Raw genomic sequence first — 25,685 nt, 5'->3', positions numbered from 1 at the left:
CGTATGTGAAAGTGAAAGTGTAGATTTATAGTATAAAATGACTTCAATATTGATCTGTTTGTCACCCACAGCTATCATATCACTTCTGAAGACATGGATTAAACCACTGGATTACTTTTATGCTGCCTTTATATGCTTCCTGGAGCTTCAAAGTTCTGGTCACCATTCACTTGCATTTTATGGACCAACAGAGCTGAAATATTCTTCTAAAAATCTTCATTTGTGTTCTGTAGAAGAAAGTCATACACATCTGGGATCTGTTAAAACTGTTAAGAGCTTTTTATTAAATGTATAAATCGCCATTTATACAGTCATTTTAGGGTTTATAGTGTTGCATCGTCATGGCAACGAAGTTGTAAAATTGGATATAACTTCACACAGACAAACTTTTTATCACGCTAAAGTGATGTTAACACACATATTGTTTATGTCTTGTGTCTATACTTGTGAAACAGTATTTGAATGTTTACAGATTAAACCCCATTGACTTGCATTGGAAGTGACTCACTGGAACACACATTTGTGCTTTATTAAGGAGGGTCATCAACATTATGCCTCAAATGCTGTCAATTGAACTCAACTTGTATTGAACCCGGAATATTCCTTTAAGATGACCAGTCGACTACTGCATTATGAGATATATTCAGATCAAATAAAATTATTAAACATTTGAGCAATTATCAACTTATTCAAGCAACACATTGATGTACAGACAGACTGTTTTTCTAAATCCTCAGCTAGGTGTTTTTTCCTGCCTTGATCAGCAAGTGGAGGGGAACGCTGACGCATCCCAACCGTTCTCATGAAGACGAGGAGGAAGAGGACTACACTCAGCAAATCACGAGGCCTACAATTAGTCAACCATTGATCTCAAATCAGACTGGCAACCTGTTATTTAATCATTGTTAGATGTGATGCATTGAACCACCCCACCCATATCTGTCATCATTTACCATAACTCTCATGTCGTTCCAAACCCATGTGTTTCTTTCATCCATCAAACACCAGAGGAGGTGTTACGCAGATTGTTAACCTCAGCCAGCATTCACTTTCATTACTTTATTATATATATTGATTTGGAACAACATGAGGGTGAGAAAACAATGACAACATGTACATTTTTGGGTCAACTATTCCATTTAATATTGTGGACTTTATCAATAACAAATACCTTAAATAAGCTTTAAGGAACCTTTCAAGTGATTCTAATAAGGGAATTTATGCCAAACAATTTGGGGAAATTAGCTTCAGGAAAGGAGAGCGGTTTGCATCCCTGCTTTTCAGAGACATTTATGCTCAATTACTTTATATCAGCTGGTGTTTTGCTTCATTTTTAATGGATGAATGAAGTACGCTTTTCTTTTTTGCAAACAAAATATATGCATTTGATAGGCTATTGTTATTTAATCAAACTAAATTCAGACATTTTCAAGTGACTTTGGGGGGGGCACTAGTGTATGAATGTCTCAGAAAGGAATTCATTTTGAAGTCTGTTTATCATCAGACACTAATTGCATCAAATGCAACCATTTTTGGTTAGCATTTTAAGAGGCTGCATTATGCACGATTTCATTTCCATAAAACTCTGCGCATTAGATTCTTTCTCTCCAAAACGAGAAGAGATCACAGCTCAAATCTCATTAACTTACAAATGAGCGTCTGTTTTAGAGAGTGCGCGTGCGGGGCTGCAGTTGTGATCCATGTTGGAAGAGAGTCTTTCATCATCTCAGGAGACACTCTGACTCGTATGAAGACTTCAATTTGAACCTTCAACACACACACACACACACACACACACACACACACACACACACACACACACACACACGTGCACAGAGAGCGGTTTAACATATGCCTGAGAAATCACACACACCGTGAGAGGAAATGAGAAAGATTATTTTGAGTGCAAATCCTGCATGGCTTCTGGCTAACGTTGCATGCTAATCGTGTCCGAGTGTTCATTTTTCCAGCATTGCCTCAAACGTATTTGAACTCAACAGAATATTAAAAAAAAACAACAACAACAAAAAAACATGTAATGCATCCATGCATCCTATAGAGCTGTTCAGGTTCTAGTCCAAAAACCCAGTAGACGATTAGCATTTTTGAGACACGTGTTCCCTCGGGAACTTCCTATGGGCTTTTATAGCGTACAAGTAAAATATGGCCAGTCGTTAAAATGACTTGGATACTTTCACATTTTGTTCCAGAACCTAAATTACACACAGTCACTAATTTTGAAGCAACTGTGCCTTTTAAAAATGCTTCTTGCAATCACAATGCTAATGAAGGACTACAACTCCCATCAGCATTTGAGCTGCACGCTTCACATAACTTATGGAATGATTTTCCGGACATTATTCAAAAGGAATTGCAAATTGTATTTGCAATTGCGTTTTCAATTTGTGGACGCATAAAATGTGACATAATCCAAACGCAATTGCAAATCGCGCATTACCGTTTGCATTTTCGTTTAAGCGAACGCACAGTGACTGCCAGATTTCAAATGGAAAAGCAAAGTCCGTTTGCAACTGTGTTTCCCATATCTTACGAGTTTTGGCCCTGTCATATTTAAATAGCAATTTCAATTACCACCTCTGCTTTTTCACTTTCTCAGTGTCGCGTATGTAGCCAGCCAAAACTCAAGTGGAATACTAATTCCCTTAGTATTTCCATTGACGCCTTACACGGAAACCTGTCAATCAGGGTCAAGGGTGGGATTATGCTATGGGGCGTGATCTGACTTTTGGGGAAATGTCCTCTGGTCTGATGAAATAAGATTGGAACTGTTTGGCTATAATGACCATCGTTATCGTTAAAGGGTGAAGCTCGCAAGCCGAAGAACACCATCCCAACCGTGAATCATGGGGGTGCAGCATCATGTTGTGGGAGTGCTGCAGGAGGGACGGGTGCACTTCACAAAATAGATGACATCACGAGGAAGGAACATTATGTGGATATATTTAAGCAACATCTCAAGACATCAGACAGGAAGTTAAAGCTCGGTCACAAATGGGTCTTCCAAATGGACAATGACCCCAAGCACACCTCCAAAGTTGTGGCAAAATGGCTTAAGAACAACAAAGTCAAGGTTTTGGAGTGGCCATCACAAAGCCCTGACCTTTAAAAAAAAAGTGTATGTAAACTTCTGACCCACTGGAATGTGATGTGAGGATTTACAGTCCTCATCGGAGCTCGACAGTCAGTAGTGGTCACAGCAAAGAGTTTATTAATGGAAAAGAGCTTTGTGAAGACTCTTCAAAATTTCTCCTGTGTTCATGGAGGATACAAAGTCTTCCAGGTATGATTCAACATGAAGGTGACTCTTCCTTTAACATTACAATGTCAACAATATCACCACTAGCATCAAAGTAATGTTTATAGTATGGTGCCACCTGCTGGTCACTGACAGCACTGACTCACCCAATATTAGCCATTTATTTGCCCAGGCCATTGTGCAAGTCTGTCATACAAGCAACAATAATACATTTAAAGAAGTCCCATCTAACGGTTTATAGTGGGAAAAGTGCCACTTCTGGGTTTATAATCTGCATCTCACTTTACATTAGTGGTGTCAGTAAATATCTTCATAGAAAAAATGTCCCCAAGATTCTTCTCAGAGAGAATGAAAATACAACTACAAAATATATATAACTTATATTTATATTATACATATTTATATTCACAATGCATGATGCATAACAAGAGAACTGATTAGTAAACTGGGTGTGTGTGTGGGTGTAACCGTCCCGTCAGGAGAAAGCGACGTGTCCGGCCGAGGAATAATATCCGGTACTGTCAGTGGAGTATCTCTGAGACAGATGCACAGAGTTCAGCTCAAACGCTCCGAAATCAAACTCGCCAAACATCTGCAGAGAGAGACAGACAGATTTGAGACTTTAGGCCCGGCGCCTGTAAAACCAGAGACTCGTTAGAACATGAGATTCTCCATGGCATTACTATGGAAACCAGCTCATTAAGAATTCAGAATTGAAACATGTTTAAATGTAACAAGCGATCTGAACACTGCACACACGGAGACTGTAATACACACTTGACACATTATCACAGATGTTTGTGTCTCTGCTGTAAATGTGATTAAACTGTGAGAGCTGATGGTGAAAAAGTGTTTGCAAAACAACGTGTATCCCCTTCCTGCCACCACCAGATACACATCAGCAGGTGAATGAATGAATGTGTGTTCAAAAGAAAATGTGGGCGTGGCCTACATCTTATATACTGTAAAATTCACTTGAGATGATTCTTAAAAGATTCATTTTAAAGGAATATTCCGGGTTCAATACAAGTTAAGCTCAGTTGACAGCATTTGAGGTATCATATTGATTGCCCAAAAAAATTTATTTGACTCGTTCCTCCTTTTCTTTAAAAATGACTTGTATTGTGGGTGGGTCTGGGTATCTCAGCGAGTATTGACGCTGACTATCACATCTGGAGTCGTGAGTTTGAATCCAGGGCGTGCTGAGTGACTTCAGTCAGGTCTCCTTAGCAACCAAACGGGCCCGGTTGCTAGTCACATGGAGTAACCTCCTCGTTGTCACTATAATGTGGTTCTTGCTCTCAGTGGGGCGTGTGGCGAGTTGTGCGTGGATGCTGCGGAGAATAGCGTGAAGCCTCCACACGCGCTACATCTCCACGGTAACGCACTCAACAAGCCATGTGATAAGATGGCTTTCTCAGACGCAAATGAGATTTGTCCTCCGCCACCCGGATTGAGGCGAGTCACTACGCCACCACGAGGACTTAAAGGGCATCAGGAATTGGGCGTTACAAATTTGAGAGAAAATCCCCCAAAAACTAAATGACTTGTATTGAGGGGGGGAAACGCAAGGCTAAATAAGGGACTGTGTGGGGGGGTTTGGGTATCTCAGCGAGTATTGACGCTGACTATCATCCCTCGAGTCGCTAGATCGTATCCAGGGCATGCTGAGTGACTCCAGCCAGGTCTCCTTAGCAACCAAAACGGGCCCAGTTGCTAGGGAGGGTAGAGTCACATGGGGTAACCTCTTAGTGGTCCGCTATAATGTGGTTCTCGCTCTCGGTGGGTGTGTGGTGAGTTGTGCGTGGATGCTGTGGAGAATAGCGTGAAGCCTCCGTGGTAACACGCTCAACAAGTCACGTGATAAGATGCACGGACTGACCGTCTCAGACGGTCCTCCACCACCAACTGGATTGAGGCCAGTCACTACGACACCACAAAGACTTCGGGAATTGGACATTCCAAATTGGGGAGGAAAATAAGAAAATTACTTGTATTGAACTCTGAATATTCCTTTAAAATGAAGCTTAGGAAATTGTTTTGAAACCGCACTATAAATCACAGTAATGCCATGCAGAAAAACACCAGTATTTGGAGCCGACCACGAGTAATCATATCACCCAGGAGGTGTAAGTCCATCATTTTTGAAAGAATGATATCGAAAGATCTGCATCAAAGATGTATCCTGTTTGTGACGTGTCTCACCTGTAAGATGTTTCTTGCATCAAAAGATTCACGATCTTTAATGTTCTGTCTTCCTGAAGCTGCTTTCACCTCGGCTGAGAGAAACACACACACACACAAAATCAAGAACCGTTGCAATTATTTTCTCGATATAATCAGATAGTGATCAACATGTTCTGTTTTGAAGCGGTCAGTGGTGTTTAATTAACAACATTACTCAACTACTAAATTGAAAACAGCACACGGACTGCCTGATGCCAACATGGATGTGGCCACAACAACAACAACAACAACGGTCCGATGTACACAGAAATCCTGACACTGAACAGGCTCCCTGAGAGTCCTAAAGACAGACGCAATGCTGGTCTCCTTCCACGAACACATCTGAATGAAACCTTTGTATGAAGATGAAGACATGCAGGACTTTTGAAAAACATGCAGAAACGTCATACACAGCATGACAGCGCCTGATAAACACGCCGTTCGTCTCACAGCGGCTGCTGTTTTCGTCATTCCTGACAGTGCGTGACCATCACAGTTTGTAATGTTGTTAGTCTGGCATCTGGGCGCTTGATATTTGATTTTGGAGATTTGCTGACCAGGACTGCTGTGAGATAACAGATTTGCTTGCAGCTCAATTCCTTCAATTTCTTTAAAAGGATATTAATAATGAAAGATGTGTTTATGAAAGTCAGTTACACGAAAGCACAACTAGATGTTACTGTGTTTAAATGAATGGAGAGAAATAAACACGTAAGCCAATAATAGCATTCCAGGTTGAGGGCACCTTACACAAATAGGATAAAAATCGAGAGAATTTAATAAACATTTGGACAGGGAAGATATTTCTATAGTTCCCCCACCGTAGCTTTATCCATCCCTTATGAAAATGAACCATGGTTAAACTACAGTGACCATATATTAACCATTAGAATTGTAGTTAAGCCATAGAAATAATACAGGAAAACCAAAACTATGGAAATAAAAAAATCTACTAAGTTCTGCTACAGTAACCGCATGGTTAATTTGCTTTTATAGTCTTACCATGAATATCAGGGTTAAAATATGCTAACTGTAATAAAACCATGGTATATTTTGTGGTTACTATGGTTTTCCAAAAAATACCATAGTTCAACTGCAAGGGAACACAAATTTATTTTGAGGAAAAGCAAAACATTGCGAGGGAATCCACAATAATTGCAAAGCAACGCAACACGTATTGTAAAAGGAACACAAAATAATTGCAAGGGAACGCAAAACGTATTGTAAAGGAACACAAAATAATTACAAGGGAACGCAAAAAGTATTGTAAAGGAACACAAAATAATTGCAAGGGAACGCAAAAAGTATTGTAAAGGAACACAAAATAATTGCAAGGGAACGCAAAAAGTATTGTAAAGGAACACAAAATAATTGCAAGGGAACGCAAAAAGTATTGTAAAGGAACACAAAATAATTGCAAGGGAACGCAAAAAGTATTGTAAAGGAACACAAAATAATTACAAGGGAACGCAAAACGTATGTAAAGGAACACAAAATAATTGCAAGGGAACGCAAAAAGTATTGTAAAGGAACAAAATAATTGCAAGGGAACGCAAAAAGTATTGTAAAGGAACACAAAATAATTGCAAGGGAACGCAAAAAGTATTGTAAAGGAACACAAAATAATTGCAAGGGAATGCAAAAAGTATTGTAAAGAAACAAAATAATTGCAAGGGAATGCAAAAAGTATTGTAAAGGAACACAAAATAATTGCAAGGGAATGCAAAAAGTATTGTAAAGGAATACAAAATAATTGCAAGGGAACGCAAACAGTATTGTAAAGGAACACAAAATAATTGCAAGGGAACGCAAAAAGTATTGTAAAGAAACACAAAATAATTGCAAGGGAACGCAAAAAGTATTGTAAAGAAACACAAAATAATTGCAAGGGAACGCAAAAAGTATTGTAAAGGAACAAAATAATTGCAAGGGAACGCAAAAAGTATTGTAAAGGAACACAAAATAATTGCAAGGGAACGCAAAAAGTATTGTAAAGGAACACAAAATAATTGCAAGGGAACGCAAAAAGTATTGTAAAGGAACACAAAATAATTACAAGGGAACGCAAAAAGTATTGTAAAGGAACACAAAATAATTGCAAGGGAACGCAAAAAGTATTGTAAAGGAACAAAATAATTGCAAGGGAACGCAAAAAGTATTGTAAAGGAACACAAAATAATTGCAAGGGAACGCAAAAAGTATTGTAAAGGAACACAAAATAATTGCAAGGGAACGCAAAAAGTATTGTAAAGAAACAAAATAATTGCAAAGGAATGCAAAACGTATTGTAAAGGAACACAAAATAATTACAAGGGAACGCAAAAAGTATTGTAAAGGAACAAAATAATTGCAAGGGAACGCAAAAAGTATTGTAAAGGAACAAAATAATTGCAAGGGAACGCAAAAAGTATTGTAAAGGAACACAAAATAATTGCAAGGGAACGCAAAAAGTATTGTAAAGGAACACAAAATAATTGCAAGGGAACGCAAAAAGTATTGTAAAGGAACACAAAATAATTGCAAGGGAACGCAAAAAGTATTGTAAAGGAACACAAAATAATTGCAAGGGAACGCAAAAAGTATTGTGAAGAAACAAAATAATTGCAAGGGAACGCAAAAAGTATTGTAAAGGAACACAAAATAATTGCAAGGGAACGCAAAAAGTATTGTAAAGGAACAAAATAATTGCAAGGGAACGCAAAAAGTATTGTAAAGAAATACAAAATAATTGCAAGGGAACGCAAAAAGTATTGTAAAGGAACACAAAATAACTGCAAGGGAACGCAAACAGTATTGTAAAGGAACACAAAATAATTGCAAGGGAACGCAAAAAGTATTGTAAAGGAACACAAAATAATTGCAAGGGAACGCAAAAAGTATTGTAAAGAAACAAAATAATTGCAAGGGAATGCAAAAAGTATTGTAAAGGAACACAAAATAATTGCAAGGGAATGCAAAAAGTATTGTAAAGGAATACAAAATAATTGCAAGGGAACGCAAACAGTATTGTAAAGGAACACAAAATAATTGCAAGGGAACGCAAAAAGTATTGTAAAGAAACACAAAATAATTGCAAGGGAACGCAAAAAGTATTGTAAAGGAACACAAAATAATTGCAAGGGAACGCAAAAAGTATTGTAAAGGAATACAAAATAATTGCAAGGGAACGCAAAAAGTATTGTAAAGGAACACAAAATAATTGCAAGGGAACGCAAAAAGTATTGTAAAGGAACACAAAATAATTGCAAGGGAACGCAAAAAGTATTGTAAAGGAACACAAAATAATTGCAAGGGAACGCAAAAAGTATTGTAAAGAAACAAAATAATTGCAAGGGAACGCAAAAACTATTGTAAAGAAACACAAAATAATTGCAAGGGAATGCAAAAAGTATTGTAAAGAAACACAAAATAATTGCAAGGGAACGCAAAAAGTATTGTAAAGGAACACAAAATAATTGCAAGGGAACGCAAAAAGTATTGTAAAGAAACAAAATAATTGCAAGGGAATGCAAAAAGTATTGTAAAGGAACACAAAATAATTGCAAGGGAACGCAAAAAGTATTGTAAAGGAATACAAAATAATTGCAAGGGAACGCAAAAGGTATTGTAAAGGAACACAAAATAATTGCAAGGGAACGCAAAAAGTATTGTAAAGGAACACAAAATAATTGCAAGGGAACGCAAAAAGTATTGTAAAGGAACACAAAATAATTGCAAGGGAATGCAAAATGTATTGTAAAGGAACACAAAATAATTGCAAGGGAACGCAAAAAGTATTGTAAAGGAACACAAAATAATTGCAAGGGAACGCAAAAAGTATTGTAAAGGAACACAAAATAATTGCAAGGGAACGCAAAAAGTATTGTAAAGGAACACAAAATAATTGCAAGGGAACGCAAAAAGTATTGTAAAGGAACACAAAATAATTGCAAGGGAACGCAAAAAGTATTGTAAAGGAACACAAAATAATTGCAAGGGAACGCAAAAAGTATTGTAAAGGAACACAAAATAATTGCAAGGAACGCAAAAAGTATTGTAAAGGAACACAAAATAATTGCAAGGGAACGCAAAAAGTATTGTAAAGGAACACAAAATAATTGCAAGGGAATGCAAAAAGTATTGTAAAGAAACACAAAATAATTGCAAGGGAACGCAAAAAGTATTGTGAAGGAACGCAAAACATATTTTGAGGGAACGCAAAACACATTTGGAAGCAACCCAAAATAATTTAGAATGATGCAAGACGTATTTTGAGGGAATGCAAAACTTATTGCAAAGCAACACAAAACTATTGCGAGGGAATGCAAAACTATTTAAAAAAAACATTTTCCCAACCTGTCCTCTATGGGGCTCTGTAGAAAAAGGACTTGACTGAGCTACAATATTTAAGTCTTGCCAGTGTGCTCAAACTGTTTTGTTTATGACTGATGGTCTCACCTGACGGATCTTTCCGGAACAGCGTGTTCATCACAGTGGCGTGAATTTTTACTTTGTCCCACTCACGCTCCATCAGACCACCTGATACAAAACACTCCAGCAGCCTGTCTGCTATCTGCTGCAGCCTACACACACACACACACACACACACACACACACACACACACACACGAGCAGGATCAGTCAGCGAGCATTCATGAACATTAGTTCCTTTTAGTAAGAAACAAAGAGGAAATGACTAATGTTGTGATGCTCTGTGGGTTTGCGTGCGATTTCTATTTGAAAATACGCATGTTGACTTTAAACTGTGATGACACTTTGTGTTTCTGTCTGGTGGAGAATTGAAACTTACTTGTCAGAGCCGTCTTGAGCAGCGACTTTGGCATACAGGACGTCCACCATCGAAGGGTCGTCATTCATATATTCGATTCCTCTGACTTCTACAGGAAGAGCTTTTCCTTCAGTTATATCTCTGCAGAGACAGAGCACCACGATTTCTCAGAACAAACGTGATAAAAAGAGCAGCCGCTAGGAGAGATTGTGTAAACTGCAACAATGTGCTAATAAATAAAGTGGTGTTCAATAAAAGCTTTTACAGCGTGCCATCCTGCATCAATCACACTTAGAATGGATTATTGGTGCGTTTCTGTGTCCAGTAATTCAGGCTTTAGTTTGCAATGTATCAGATACTGACCTGATAACATCTTGGCACTGCTGAAGAAGTTCACTTGCTCGTGTCACTTCCTGTTCGTTCAGTAGGGCCAGAGTGCCGATGGTGAGGTGAAGTTTAGCTGGATTCTGAAAAATACTCACATCCACCCCAGAGTCCTATAAAAATATATATACAATAATCATCATAGCTTATAATATATGACATATATTACAAAAGAAATGCCAAAAAAGAATTTAACAAATTATCTTTGGTCACTTAGACATTTTGTGGGTAGTAATGAGGTATAAACTAGAGGTCTTCACGGGTCCAAAAATGTGTGCCCGAACCCGAAGAGACCCATAAATGTGCTATCCGGAACTGACCCAGACCCTTCTAATATTTGAAAGTTTGGACCCGGACCCGTGCAGAACCGAGACATGCCGTAAATATACTACCGGATCCGACTCGGCCCTGTCTAGTATTTTAAAGCTGGACCCGGACCCGTGCAGAACCGAGACATGCCGTAAATATACTACCGGAACCGACTCGGCCCTGTCTAGTATTTTAAAGCTGGACCCGGACCCGTGCAGAACCGAGACATGCCGTAAATATACTACCGGAACCGACTCGGCCCTGTCTAGTATTTTAAAGCTGGACCCGGACCCGTGCAGAACCGAAACATGCCGTAAATATACTACCAGAACCGACTCGACCCAGTCTAGTATTTTAAAGCTGGACCCGGACCCGTGCAGAACCGAGACATGCCGTAAATATACTACCGGATCCGACTCGGCCCTGTCTAGTATTTTAAAGCTGGACCCGGACCCGTGCAGAACCGTAACATGCCGTAAACATACTACCGGATCCGACTCGGCCCTGTCTAGTATTTTAAAGCTGGACCCGGACCCGTGCAGAACCGAGACATGCCGTAAATATACTACCGGAACCGACTCGACCCTGTCTAGTATTTTAAAGCTGGACCCGGACCCGTGCAGAACCGAGACATGCCGTAAATATACTACGGATCCGACTTCGGCCCTGTCTAGTATTTTAAAGCTGGACCCGGACCCGTGCAGAACCGAGACATGCCGTAAATATACTACGGAACCGACTCGGCCCTGTCTAGTATTTTAAAGCTGGACCCGGACCCGTGCAGAACCGAGACATGCCGTAAATATACTACGGAACCGACTCGACCCTGTCTAGTATTTTAAAGCTGGACCCGGACCGTGCAGAACCGAAACATGCCGTAAATATACTACCAGAACCGACTCGACCCAGTCTAGTATTTTAAAGCTGGACCGGACCCGTGCAGAACCGAGACATGCCGTAAATATACTACCGGATCCGACTCGGCCCTGTCTAGTATTTTAAAGCTGGACCCGGACCCGTGCAGAACCGTAACATGCCGTAAACATACTACCGGATCCGACTCGGCCCTGTCTAGTATTTTAAAGCTGGACCCGGACCCGTGCAGAACCGAGACATGCCGTAAATATACTACCGGAACCGACTCGACCCTGTCTAGTATTTTAAAGCTGGACCCGGACCGTGCAGAACCGAAACATGCCGTAAATATACTACCAGAACCGACTTCGACCCTGTCTAGTATTTTAAAGCTGGACCCGGACCCGTGCAGAACCGAAACATGCCGTAAATATACTACCAGAACCGACTCGACCCTGTCTAGTATTTTAAAGCTGGACCCGGACCCGTGCAGAACCGAAACATGCCGTAAATATACTACCAGAACCGACTCGGCCCTGTCTAGTATTTTAAAGCTGGACCCGGACCCGTGCAGAACCGAGACATGCTGTAAATATACTACCCGGAACTGACTCGGCCCTGTCTAGTATTTTAAATCTGGACCGTGCAGAACCGAGACATGCTGTAAATATACTACCCGGAACTGACTCGGCCCTGTCTAGTATTTTAAAGCTGGACCCGGACCCGTGCAGAACCGAAACATGCCGTAAATATACTACCGGATCCGACTCGGCCCTGTCTAGTATTTTAAAGCTGGACCCGGACCCGTGCAGAACCGAAACATGCCGTAAATATACTACCGGATCCGACTCGGCCCTGTCTAGTATTTTAAAGCTGGACCCGGACCCGTGCAGAACCGAAACATGCCGTAAATATACTACCGGATCCGACTCGGCCCTGTCTAGTATTTTAAAGCTGGACCCGGACCCGTGCAGAACCGAAACATGCCGTAAATATACTACCGGATCCGACTCGGCCCTGTCTAGTATTTTAAAGCTGGACCCGGACCCGTGCAGAACCGAGACATGCTGTAAATATACTACCCGGATCCGACTCGGCCCTGTCTAGTATTTTAAAGCTGGACCCGGACCCGTGCAGAACCGAAACATGCCGTAAATATACTACCGGATCCGACTCGGCCCTGTCTAGTATTTTAAAGCTGGACCCGGACCCGTGCAGAACCGAGACATGCTGTAAATATACTACCGGAACCGACTCGACCCTGTCTAGTATTTTAAAGCTGGACCCGGACCCGTGCAGAACCGAAACATGCCGTAAATATACTACCGGAACCGACTCGACCCTGTCTAGTATTTTAAAGCTGGACCCGTGCAGAACCGAGACATGCTGTAAATATACTACCGGAACCGACTCGACCCTGTCTAGTATTTTAAAGCTGGACCCGGACCCGTGCAGAACCGAGACATGCTGTAAATATACTACCGGAACCGACTCGACCCTGTCTAGTATTTTAAAGCTGGACCCGTGCAGAACCGAGACATGCTGTAAATATACTACCCGGAACTGACTCGGCCCTGTCTAGTATTTTAAATCTGGACCCGTGCAGAACCGAGACATGCTGTAAATATACTACCGGAACCGACTCGACCCTGTCTAGTATTTTAAATCTGGACCGGGCCGGGACACACAGACCCGATTGAACCCGATTGGCACAGGTCCTGCAGCTAATTGCTATTAACAAGTTAATTTACAAGTTGTGAAAATAAACCTTTGTGTCTTCCCTAATCTAACGTTAGTAGCCCTCTCTCCTGTACCTGACCGTGACGCATCTGATCCGTCCTCCTTGCCAAGAAAGATGGCATAATAACATCCATGTTGTTCCTCTCTTGCTGATGATAGAGCTGTTTAATCCACTCATTATTTCAGCTTCAAAAGTCCACTTGCTGTCACGGTGGTGGACGACAAATGCGACTTTGCAGTTTTTTTGTATCTCGCATAATACGATAACTTTCACTGTTTGCCCTTTTGAACTATAATAACGATTGCTCGTCAAGTGCAACGGCCGCTGACGTTAGCATCCGTTAGCTGTCATCTGTGCTCTCGGAGAAGTGTCTGACCATAGGTTATAGATATACAAATAATGCACTTTGGTTTACACCACAGATATGGCGGAATAAGTCCCGCCTTCTAAATAAAGAGCCAATCGTCAACTGGTAAATGCGTCGCGTCACTGCAGATGTTAAACAGATCCCGGACCCGAAGTACAAGAATGAGACCTGACCCGGAAGACCGTTTTAAAATATGGACCCGAACCCGTACGGGTCCTGGGTCGGGTGTCCTCGTGTGGCCCCGTGAAGACCTCTAGTATAAACACCAAACAAATGAGCTCCATTTATGAAGCTCAGCCTCCAGAGTATCATCACGTATCCAAACGGTGGTGATGCTCCTTTGTCAAATCTATCATTATTAATTTATCCAAACAATCATCAAACGGTGTATTTGACCAGGAACATGTGTTCATGTAAACAGATGCCACTTCGACGTCACGTTGACTTTAAATGCAACTTCTGTCCACACAGATGGTCTCACCTGCCCGCAGCGTTGCAGCACATCCTCTCTGAAGCGCTTAAACCCTTCTTGCACCTGAACATGATTCAGTGCAAAAGACAGGAAGTGGGTGAACGGCTGCTTCCTCCGAAAGCTGTCGATCAAAACCTCAATGCGGGTGACAGCTGAAGACACTGCGGCGCTGTGTGCACCTGTGATCACTGAGTGTACCACACACACACACACACACACACACACACAAAGTGTACTTCCATAAAACCACAAACAACCGCAGCCAGAACACAGTACTAATCACAGCACACTAGAACATTCTGCACCCATCAGGCACTTTTAATTTGATACAGAAACTATTAAAGGTGCATCACGACAATTTCTCAAACAGTAACTGAAAAACACTAAATATCAGCTTCTACATGTGTTCAGATTCACACGAGAAAAGAAAGAATCACACGAAATGTTACTCTTGTCTCTAGATATGATCATATTTAAATCTCTTTGTGAAGTAACATCACACTGTGGCAGGGCGGAGGCGGGGTCGTGATCCTACACACCCGGTCCAGTATTAGGCCCTGCCACTCACACCTCTCCTCAACAAAACACATAATTTGAGGTATCGTATTGCTCTAGCAAACACTACTAATTATTAGTTCTTACCGATCTGTCCCTCCACGCCCTGTTTGGGGATGCTGATTGAAGTTTTTGTCTCTGATTCCAGTCGTTTACGAGTCTCTCCTTTCTTACCGATAATATACCTGACAGAACACGAGAATACCACAGAGATGCAAACAAGATGTCAGAGTGTTTCAGGGGTGACTGAGTAAAACATTGATATTATCCCACTTTGACTAAAATAGCAATAATATTATATCTTTTCTACTATGCATTTTTTTTTAAAGTGTGGACAATAAATCTTTGAAGCTCCAAAAAGCACATAAAGGCAGCATATAAGTAATCCATTCGACTCCAGAGGTTTATTCCATGTGTTCTGAAGCGATCTAATTGGTTTAGGGTGAAGACACACCAAAATGTAACTCCTTTAGGGTCCTGTGCTGCAAAAACGGACGGAATTGCAGAAATAAGTCACAAAAATGTAATTAAACAAATATACAGTCTGCATGAACTGTGTGCTTCAACAGTAAGTGAATGTGCGAAGCAGCTGCTTATATACTAGCTGCATCAACATCACTAGCACTATATGTGTGTGTATTAATGACAAAGAACAGAGCACTTTATTCACTGAGAAGCGTGCAGCACATGCAGACTATATATTTCTATAATAAAATAATAGCCTTTAGTGTTTTAATACGCAAATTAGCCCATATAGTGAACTGCTTTTCCACAGGTGAGAAGTGAAGTAAAAAATATCCAGTTTTCTGCCAAAATAAAAGCTCCATTGAACTAAAAGTGGGAAATTGAAAAAATGTGATAGAAATATCTGTATTCTGTATAGTAAAATGTAAAATTCAATGTAACAGTAGAAGTGATAACTAGATTGAAAAGTGTGTGGACAAACTTTAGGTTGGCTTGAAAAAGTCTAGTCTGAAAATTGATCGACAGACAGAGAGATAGATAGATGTGTTTTTCTAGTTGGTTGCTAGGGTGAGCTCATTTGGTTGCTAGGCAGTTACCAGGGTGATAGTCAAATTAACAAAACCAGAAGTCTCTACGATTATCTGGTGCAGAGATATGCGATTTGTTACTTGGTTGCCAGGGTAGCCCCATCTGGTTGCTAGGCAGTTACCAAGATGACACTCAAAAGGCTCCTTGCTACCCTGAGTTAAATGAACGAAGCAGGAAGTCTTTGATGTTCTGGTGCAGAGATATGTGATTTGTTATTTGGTTGCTAGGGTAACCCCATCTGGTTGCTAGGCAGTTAGCAAGGTGATACACAAAACCCTTCTTGCTAGCCTGTGTAAATGACCCAAACAGGAACAATCGACGGTATTCTGGTGCAGAGATATGGGATTTGTTACTTGGTTGCTAGGCAGTTAGCAAGGTGACACTCAAAAGGCTCCTTGGTATCCTGAGTCAAATGAACATAACCAGAAGTCTCTACGATGTTCTGGTGCAGAGATATGTAATTTGTTACTTGGTAACAATAATGATAATAATAAAATAAATAATACAATATTCACTGCATTACACTGCGATGCTCTACTGCATTGTATGGACCTACAGAGCTGAAATAAAAATCTTCATTTGTGTTCAGCAGAAGAAAGTCAAACACATCTGGGACAGCATGAGGACGAGTAAATGATGAGAGAATTTAAATTGTTTGGTGTACTGTCCCTTTAATTCTACTACTAGTGTTACAATTGACCTCACAGCCATGTGACTTAAGAAACTGCCACCATTCTTCCCAACTAACTTGTAAAGGACACTTGGCACATCTAGGGCACAGCGGACGCCCTTCTCTGTCTGCTCAATGTTGTGAGAGTCGCAGGGTTCATCCATGCACTCGTCAGCAACTGTAGAAGAACAAATCAACATTAATAAATGTGATATTACATACATGTATGTATATACAGCTGTGAAATTGGTGGATATTCAATAAAAAAGGACAAACCTGGGGCTGAATATGAATAATTATCTTCTTCTTCATAATATTCCTCCTGAACTGGATTTTTTCTGTATATTCTTCCATTGATGTTAACGAGCATCGGCCGCAAAACATCCATACTGGATCTGCTGGACCATGAGGGTCAGAGTACATTTAGTGTGTACCGGTAATTAAATGTGGGGTTATAACATATTCAAAACTAACAGCAAATTAAAAATCCTGATACTCACGACACTAAAAATGCACCCACTGCATACGTGTTGCTCTTTCCTTACATTTTATTCCTCTAGTTTAGTTTAAATCATATTTATTAGTTACGTTTATCTTTATCATTGTTGGGTGTAATTCATAACTGTAATAAAGGGATTACTCTTAATGTTTCAGTAATGTAATTACAGTTACTTCTGATGTGATGTCATTAAATACTGTATAAACTACATAACAAGTATGTATAAACAATAGCTCAATTTAACATTTAATGTTAAAATACATGTTTTCTAATTTAATGCCGCCATCTTAAATTGATTGGCCAATTCATGAATAATTTATTTAATTTTATATGATATATTTGAAAGAATTAAAAGAACGATCTCACGTCTATCCTTGTATTTTTCATCTGGTTGAGGTTGATAAAGGGGTTTTAGAAAGAAATAAGTAATGCCAGTAATTTTCAGATGGCGTAATTAGTACAGTAATCTCATTAAACTGTAGAATATGTAATTAGTAGTTTGTAATTAATTACTTATTTTTAAGAGAACCTTACCCAACACTGATCTTTATGGTGCATTTGTTCTGAATTTTACTCTTTGTGCACCCTGTAATTTGTCATTGTGCTTTATGTTTGTAAATCTTTCATATTCTGCATAATAAAGTAATTAGGATATATTTATTAGTGAATAAGGACTCTAATATACAGTAGCTACAACTTGTGTTTTTTGTTTTGTTTTTTAAATAATCGATTAAATGAATTAAACTGCGCTGGGACTTTAAGCAGAATGATACTAAATGATTCTGATTGAGAGTAAACAAACTCAAACCTGCAAACCTCACAGAGAAGTTTAAACCTCTAATAAAAATAATGAATATTGCATGTAAACATTAGCACGTGTATTAGCCATGGTGGCTAACTGAACTCCGTACAACCACCAATAAAACAAACATGACAGTGAAATGACTCAAAACCAATTTAAAATAACACAAAACTGCGTTTATACTCGGATATCGCTGAATACTTGGCGATAAATTACTGAATCTTTCTACCTGTGCGTTGTTGACTGACTGCAACGAAAAAAAATCGGAACGCTCAACGGAAGTAGAAAGGATGTCCCGCCTTATAGTTATAAGAGCCAATCACCTTTTAGATACAGACATTGCCTGTCAATCAACTCGCCAACGCGCATGCGCATTAGCTATACAAGCCGGGAAAATTGCGGTTTTTAGCGTTATCTGAGGTAAAGATGCACAATTTATGATATTAGTGTTGTCAGATTTTACTGCTGATTTGAAATGTGTCCTTTGATTTCGAGATTTCCCCATTTAAGTAGACTGGCATGACTGAAAAGAGCCTCCCGAAAGCGTTCCAAAGATGACCGGCAGTGGACTGACTTGCTAGAAAGACTTAAGATAAGATTAGCCTCTAAAAGTGTTACATGTATGTGTCCATACCTGCCAACATTGGATTGTGAAATATAATAACTTTATTATTTTTCCTTCACCTGTACTTCTTGTCTTTATGACTCTGGTTGTATTTGTATACGGCCCTGCTCAACCCACTCCGAGCGGGATTCGAACTGGTGTCTCTGGCATGGGAGATGGGCATGCTAATGAGGAGGCTAAAGGCTACAGCCTCTAGTGCGCCTCTTGAGGCCAGTGGAGTGAGGTTTACACATACGGTACAGCTATCACATACCAGCTGGCTACCGTTACACTCACCCCCCAAAACCTCACTCCCATCCGGGTCACGGCACCACTGTAACTGGTCCTACTCAACCTGCTCTGAGTGGGATTCGAACCAGAGTCTCTAGCATGGGAGCCTGGCTCGCTAACAAGAAGGCTAAATGCTACATCCTCTAGTGCGCCTCTTGAGGCCAGAGGAGTGAGGTTTACACATATTGTACAGCTATCACGTACCTGCTGGCTACCGTTACAATCACCGCCCTAAACCTCACTCCCATCCGGGTCACGGCACCAATGTAACTGGTCCTACTCGACCTGCTCTGAGCGGGATTCGAATCAGCGTCTCCAGCATGGGACACAGGCACGTTAACAAGGAAGCTAAAGGCTACAGCATCTAGCATCAGTCGCTAGAGTGCCTCTTGCAGCCAGGGTAGTGAGGTTTACACATACAACACAGATATCATGTACCAGCTGGCTACCGTTACATATTCATACAATGTTGGATCTATGTATTTTGTACATCTTATTGAACATACATTGAACTTTCTGATCTTCAACAACAAAAAAACCCTGTTTTAGGACAATGTGTGGAAATGTCAGACGACCTCTTACCTAAGTAAAATACACATTCAATTTAAAATAATATTTAACTGAACAATATTGTTCAAGATGTGTTTAATCAACAATATTTATGCAAAATAAAGAATAAATACGTTAGTGTTTAAAATTACATTCATAGTATTATAATACAACCGATAATTCAATGTTAACAAAAACACACAATAATAACCGCTCAAAGAATAATAATATTTCGGGTGTATTTTTGCGCTGTCATATCTATTCTCCGCCGGGGCTTTAGGGGCGCTGTGACGTCAGATCAGCGTCTCTCTGACGTAAGCAAAGAGACAGAAGAAACAGCAGCGGCGCGATTCAGGTGACGCTCTTTGTGTATAACAATATTTGATACAGATTTCACTTTAATTCGATTTATTCTTTTGTAATCTATTTTGAGACTGCAAAGTAGTGTGGAGTAATGATTGTGTGGCAGTTTGTGTGCTATTGCATGTGTTTTGCGGGCGGATTTGGGGGGGGATTATACCATCGTCATTTCATTATGCTTATCTTAATTATAATATCAACTTTCAATAGATGTAATCATATAAAGACATGAAATCCATTTAAAATTAATTGATTCATTATAAAGTTGCATTGTCTTGTGTTTGTGTGTAGATTTTCTTTTCAGTCTTTTTGTCAATAAGTAATTTTATTTCATAATCTCATTATTATTCTGTACTACTCATTGAAATTTATTATAAAATGATTTAAAGTGAAATAAGTATTAGATTGAGAAATGTTTTCTTATCTAATGAGATTTACAATATTCCAACATAACATGCTTTAAATGTGTTACTAATCTTATTGTTGATCTTAGAGACACAATATTTAAAACATGTATAATTGAATTAATTAGTTTGAATGTGGTTTTCTGATTATTGTACCCTCCTGTCATTTGTGTATTTAAATTTGTTTTTATGGTATTTTTCTACAGTGTGTTTTTAATGAGGTAGGTATCGCGCTATAATGATGAAATAACTTGAACATAAAGTCAGGTCAAACTATTTATGTACAGCTGAAGTCAGAAGTTTACATACACTTAGGTTGAAGTCATTAAAACTTATTTTTTAACCACTCCACAGATTTAATATTAGCAAACTATAGTTTTGGCGAGTCGTTTAGGATATCTACTTTGTGCATGACACGAGTAATTGTTTACAGATCGATTCTGTCACTTTTAATTTACTATAACACAATTCCAGTGGGTCAGAAGTTTACATACAGTAATGTAACTGTGCCTTTAAACAGCTTGATGTAAAGCCTTCAGACAATTGGCCAATTAGCTTCTGATAGGAGGTGTTACTGAATTGGAGGTGTACCTGTGGATGTATTTTAAGGCCTTCAAACTAAGTGACTCTTTGCTTGGCATCATGGGAAAATCTAAAGAAATCAGCCAAGACCTCAGAAAAACAATTGTGGACCTCCACTAGTCTGGTTCCTCCTTGGGAGCAATTTCCAAACACCTGAAGGCGCCACGTTCATCTGTACAAACAATAGTACACAAGTATAAACACCATGTGACCACACAAAATGCAAATCAATGCCAGAACAACAGCAAAGGACCTTGTGAAGATGCTGGAGGAAACAGGTGGACGAGTATCTAGATCCACAGCAAAACGAGTCCTATATGGACATCACCTGAAAGGCTCAGCAAGGAAGAAGCCGCTGCTCCAAAACCACCATAAACAAGCCAGAATACAGTTTGCAAGTGCACATGGGGACAAAGATCTGACTTTTGGGGAAATGTCCTCTGGTCTGATGAAACTCATATCGAACTGTTTGGCTATAATGACCATCGTTATGAGGCTTGAGTGCTGAAGAACAGCATCCCAACTGTGAAGCATGGGGGTGCAGCATCATGATGTGGGGGTGCTGTTGGAGGGACTGGTGCACTTCACTAAATAGATGCATTAAATGATGTAGATATATTGAAGCAACATCTCAAGACATCAGACAGGAAGTTAAAGCTCGGTCACAAATGGGTCTTCCAAATGGACGATGACTCCAAGCACACCTCCAAAGTTGTGCAAAATGGCTTAAGGACAATAAAGTCAAGGTATTGGGAGTGGCCATCACAAAGCCCTGAACTCAATCTGATTGAGGTTTGGCAGAACTAAACAAGGGTGTGTGAGCAATGGGACTTGACAATCCTGACTCAGTTACAGCAGTTCTGTCTGGAGGAATGGGACACAATTCCAGCTTATTGTGAGACGCTTGTGGAAGGAAACCCAAAACATTTGACCCAAGTTAAACTATTTAAAGTCAATGCTGTCAAATACTACCAAAGTGTGCTGTAGGTAAACTTCTGACCTAAATATATAATTCTCTCGACTATTATTCTGACATTTCAAATTCATAAAATATAGTGATCCTAACTGACCTAAGACAGGGAATGTTTTCTACGATTCAATGTCAGGAATGGTGAAAAACTTTAAATGAGTTTAAATGTCTTTGGCTAATATAACGTGTAAAAGGAAGGTTGTGTTTGTGTAACCTGTGATTTGTCCGGTGCAGATTGTGTATGGCAGCATCTTCCTCCTCCTCCTCGGCCGGAGGGGTCAGTGCCAGCTCAGTGACCGGATCTGGCTTCAGCGCGTCTGAGCTGATCCCACCAAGAAAAGTCCTGTACACGTATCCGAAAGGAGCCGGAGAAATGATGGAGGGTGTGTTTCATTTCTCTCTTCGTTATAGTGTCCAAGCAAGATCGAGAGCATTACTTTGCATTCTTTTCTAAGCTAATGAAACAATGTTATTAGACATTATATTACCGGCGTAACCATATGAGTGAACCCAAGCTGGCATGGCCAATGATCAATGCCCGGTGATCATGTGATCCAGCATCTTTTGGGCTTCAATGGAAGCAAGAAAATCTGGCAAAAACCTGCTGAAGTTTGTGGCCTAGAAATCTGAAGTATGTTTATGTCATAACTAGTATATGATGGTGTGATCTCAGATATTTAGATCCCTCTAAAAACGTATTCAACTGTGTTTTGAAAGGGCACATCCTGTTGGCAGAGCGCACATAAGCTTGTTATGTAAACTGTTATGGAGAGATTTATTTCAATAACAAAATACCTATTTAATAGCCGTCTGTTCGCGACCCCTTTGCATTTAAAAGGCTTGATTATGAGAGCATTTTCTGGGTCATTTGCCCACCAGCTCACACCGGCCAGGGGCTGATATGAGGGGGTAATTCCATCTGGCAAATGGCCCCGGTGCTGTTGCTTCACACAAACACAAACACACACGCGGTCCACTTAATGTGCTCAGCAGTGGAGAGCCAGTAACAAAAGGTGCCGTTGCTCAAATTGTCATTCAGTGACCCGCAGTACGTGTGTGTGAGAGAGTTTGCATGTTTGTTATTTAGGTTTGCTGTGTTGAGGGTGTGTCTGTAAGAGTGACTGTTATGTGTTGATGGTGCACATTGAGTGTTTTTGGAGTACTTTAACGTATATGTTTATCAATAACGGCAGACCAGCGTTTGGTCAAACTGGCTCACACCTATACCGAGTAATGGCTTGAATGAGGCTAAATCTGCAACCCTGTTACCCATTCTGACATATATGTTTTAAATATATGATTTTGAATGAAATGGGTTCCAACTTTTGGTAATACATTTGTGTGGAAGGGCGGGGTCATGATTCTACACACCTGGTCCCTTATCAGGTTAATCAAGCCTCCGAGAGGGATAAAGACAGACTGCGGAAGATGGTGCGAGAGAGAGAGAGAGAGAGAGAGATCGTTTACGGACATGTCCGTCATTATTATTTATATTGTCAAGCTGGTTCTCGCCTCCTTGCCCGTCTAAATCCCTTTACACTGGTGCCGAAACCCGGGAAGGAGGAGGGATGCCCGTCGCGGAGTCCTCGACACTGCCGTCCACCCGGGGGAGCGCCGCTGCCATCCGCCGGGGCATGGAGTAGACCGTCTGGACGCGGTGAACGTCTGCCGTCCGCGAGGCGAGCGGTGACTGGACTCCCCGACCGCCTGGAGCGATGGTGCTGCTGCCAGGGGTGTAGGAGAGCCCTGCCGTCCCCCAGAAATGCGAAGGGGTCGAAAGAAGACCGCCGTCCGCGAACCGCCTGGAGCGGTAGGGCCGCTGCCAGGGGCGGAGGAGTGTCCCCACGCGTCGCCAGGAACGCGGAGGGGCGTTCTGTCCGCCTGGGGGTCGTGGGTCTGACTCCGGTCCGCCCGGGGACGAGCGGCTCTCGTCCGCCTGAGAGTGTGGAGGAGTGATTGAGGACTCCGCGACGGGCATCCCTCCTCCTTCCCGGGTTTCGGCACCAGTGTAAAGGGATTTAGACGGGCAAGGAGGCGACGAGAACCAGCTTGACAATATAAATAATAGTTTAATGAGAAACAAACAAAAGACACAAACACACACACATAAAAGATCTCTCTCTCTCTTTGGACACTCGGTGTGCCTTTTATCTCCCTCCGCGTCACTATAACGAGACAGGGGTTAGGGTTAATTATGAACCATGTGACAAGCCTTACCGCTCTCTCTCTCTCTCTCTCTCTCCCGCAGACCGACACATGACCACGTCCCCACGCTGTCCCCATTTGTAAAAACCACAAACTAAGTAAAACGGCTCACATAACGTTTAGTTAGCTGGTTAATTTTCATAAATCCATCCATCTTCAACCGCTTATCCGAAGTCGGGTCGCGGGGGCAGCTGCTCCAGCAGGGGACCCCAAACTTCCCTATCCCGAGCCACATTAACCAGCTCTGACTGGGGGACCCCGAGGCGTTCCCAGGCCAGTGTGGAGATGTAATCTCTCCACCTAATCCTGGGTCTTCCCCGAGGCCTCCTCCCAGCTGGACGTGCCTGAAACACCTCCCTAGGGAGGCGCCCAGGGGGCATCCTTACCAGATGCCCAAACCACCTCAACTGACTCCTTTCGACGCAAAGGAGCAGCGGCTCTACTCCGAGCTCCTCACGGATGACTGAGCTCCTCACCCTATCTCTAAGGGAGAAGCCCGCCACCCTTCTGAGGAAGCCCATTTCAGCCGCTTGTACCCGCGACCTAGTTGTTTCGGTCATGACCCAGCCTTCATGACCATAGGTGAGGGTAGGAACGAAAATTGACCGGTAGATCAAGAGCTTTGCCTTCCGGCTCAGCTCTCTTTTCGTGACAACGGTGCAATAGAGCGAGTGCAATACTGCCCTCGCTGCCCCGATACTCCGGCCAACCTCCCGCTCCATCGTCCCCTCACTCGTGAACAAGACCCCGAGGTACTCGAACCCCTTCACTTGGGGCAATACCTCCTTCCCTACCCGGAGTACACACTCCATCGGTTTCCTACTGTTCATAATTTTCATAAATGTTAAGGAATATTCTGGGTTCAGTGCAAGTTGAACAGCATTTATTGCATAATATTGATTACCAGAAGAACCGTTATTATGACGGAGCATTGGGAATTGGGCACGCCAAATTAGGGAGAAACGGGAGGGAAATAAAAATTAACGTTCACGGATTGGCCCCATTGACTTCCATTGTAAGTGCATCACTATAACACAGATTTTTGCTTTTGTTTTTTAAACAAGAGACGATTATTTGTTCATATCAACATTAAGCCACAAATGCTGTTGATTGAGCTCAACCGGAATATTCCGTTAAACACCTCTATTCACTGAATCATGTCAAATGTGCCGTATTCATGGAAAAAAATGCTGAAAAATGATTTGTTCCCCACAGATGGATCCGATCGATTTTTATGCGAGTCTGTGTTCAGCTATCAAGTTGCATCCACACTGAAGCAGGTGAAACATGGTAAGATTTACCATGAATAATATGCTCAGATTGTTCACAGTTGAGACATTCAATAATGCCGATTGTGACATCAGCTGTTTTATTGGGTCACTTTTGAATTCACCTTCTATTGATGTTGTCCACTGATCTGGAGTCAGGTTTCAGTGACGCAGGAACAGTGATGGTGTGTGTGACGTGTGCACTTTCTGCTCTCAGATCAGCAGGTGTCCCGGATGGAGCGTCTGGCTGGACTGGTGGAGCAGTTAGAGGCGGATGAGTGGAAATATAAACCCATCGAGCAGCTCTTGGGATTCACCACCTCATAACTGCTCATGTCTCACATTCATATCTTTATTTAGCTTCTCTCTGTTTGTAAACACGCTCAGAACGTTGTTTTGCACTGGTATTTGCACTGCTATACGAATGTGGAAATATGCATTTGTTTGACTATTAAAGCCTCGTTTAATATAAAA

At 41.1% G+C, this 25,685-nt stretch overlaps 3 protein-coding genes across 5 annotated transcripts in view; 1 reads left to right on the top strand and 2 right to left on the bottom strand.

Annotated features, from left to right (window-relative positions):
* LOC127633615 (paladin-like) overlaps positions 1-25,685 on the bottom strand; it is a 319,141-nt gene that overhangs the window by 207,524 nt on the left and 85,932 nt on the right. The window lies entirely within an intron of this gene.
* Positions 308-21,965, bottom strand: ascc1 (activating signal cointegrator 1 complex subunit 1). 3 transcript variants are annotated; one of them, XM_052112865.1, is made up of 10 exons: positions 20,778-21,965; positions 16,954-17,075; positions 16,756-16,855; positions 15,042-15,139; positions 14,409-14,587; positions 10,635-10,768; positions 10,293-10,412; positions 9,941-10,065; positions 5,483-5,556; positions 308-3,869 (listed from the first exon to the last, which is right to left on the bottom strand). In XM_052112865.1, the coding sequence occupies exons 1-10, from the start codon at positions 20,828-20,830 to the stop codon at positions 3,753-3,755; spliced, it is 1,122 nt and encodes a 373-aa protein (XP_051968825.1). In that variant the 5' UTR covers positions 20,831-21,965; the 3' UTR covers positions 308-3,752. The 3 variants fall into 3 exon arrangements, with proteins under 3 accessions (XP_051968825.1, XP_051968827.1, XP_051968826.1); XM_052112867.1 differs by lacking the exon at positions 20,778-21,965 and adding an exon at positions 18,208-18,261; XM_052112866.1 differs by lacking the exon at positions 20,778-21,965 and adding an exon at positions 18,208-18,261 and having other exon boundaries at positions 16,954-17,072.
* Positions 19,723-25,685, top strand: anapc16 (anaphase promoting complex subunit 16). The gene is made up of 4 exons (XM_052112889.1): positions 19,723-19,777; positions 21,973-22,121; positions 25,159-25,233; positions 25,429-25,685. Exons 2-4 carry the CDS (start codon positions 21,980-21,982, stop codon positions 25,536-25,538), a joined length of 327 nt encoding a protein of 108 aa, XP_051968849.1. The 5' UTR covers positions 19,723-19,777; positions 21,973-21,979; the 3' UTR covers positions 25,539-25,685.

The sequence above is a fragment of the Xyrauchen texanus genome, chromosome 40 (genome assembly GCF_025860055.1).
Source record: "Xyrauchen texanus isolate HMW12.3.18 chromosome 40, RBS_HiC_50CHRs, whole genome shotgun sequence".
In the NCBI taxonomy this organism is placed as follows: Eukaryota; Metazoa; Chordata; class Actinopteri; order Cypriniformes; family Catostomidae; genus Xyrauchen; species Xyrauchen texanus.
The sequence above is the reverse complement of the archived record's forward strand: the minus strand, read 5'-3'. Positions and strand labels throughout refer to the sequence as shown.

Excerpts from the sequence above, each read along its gene's own strand:
- ascc1 (XM_052112865.1), bottom strand. The coding sequence starts at position 20,830 with ATGATGCCAAGCAAAGAGTCACTTAGTTTGAAGGCCTTAAAATACATC. Across the intron at positions 5,557-9,940 it reads GTTCCGGAAAGATCCGTCAG|CCGAGGTGAAAGCAGCTTCA; the intron begins GTGAGACCATCA and ends TGTTTCTCTCAG. Across the intron at positions 3,870-5,482 it reads ATGCAAGAAACATCTTACAG|ATGTTTGGCGAGTTTGATTT; the intron begins GTGAGACACGTC and ends CTCTCTCTGCAG.
- anapc16 (XM_052112889.1), top strand. The coding sequence starts at position 21,980 with ATGGCAGCATCTTCCTCCTCCTCCTCGGCCGGAGGGGTCAGTGCCAGC. Across the intron at positions 22,122-25,158 it reads AGCCGGAGAAATGATGGAGG|ATGGATCCGATCGATTTTTA; the intron begins GTGTGTTTCATT and ends TGTTCCCCACAG. Across the intron at positions 25,234-25,428 it reads ACTGAAGCAGGTGAAACATG|ATCAGCAGGTGTCCCGGATG; the intron begins GTAAGATTTACC and ends TTCTGCTCTCAG.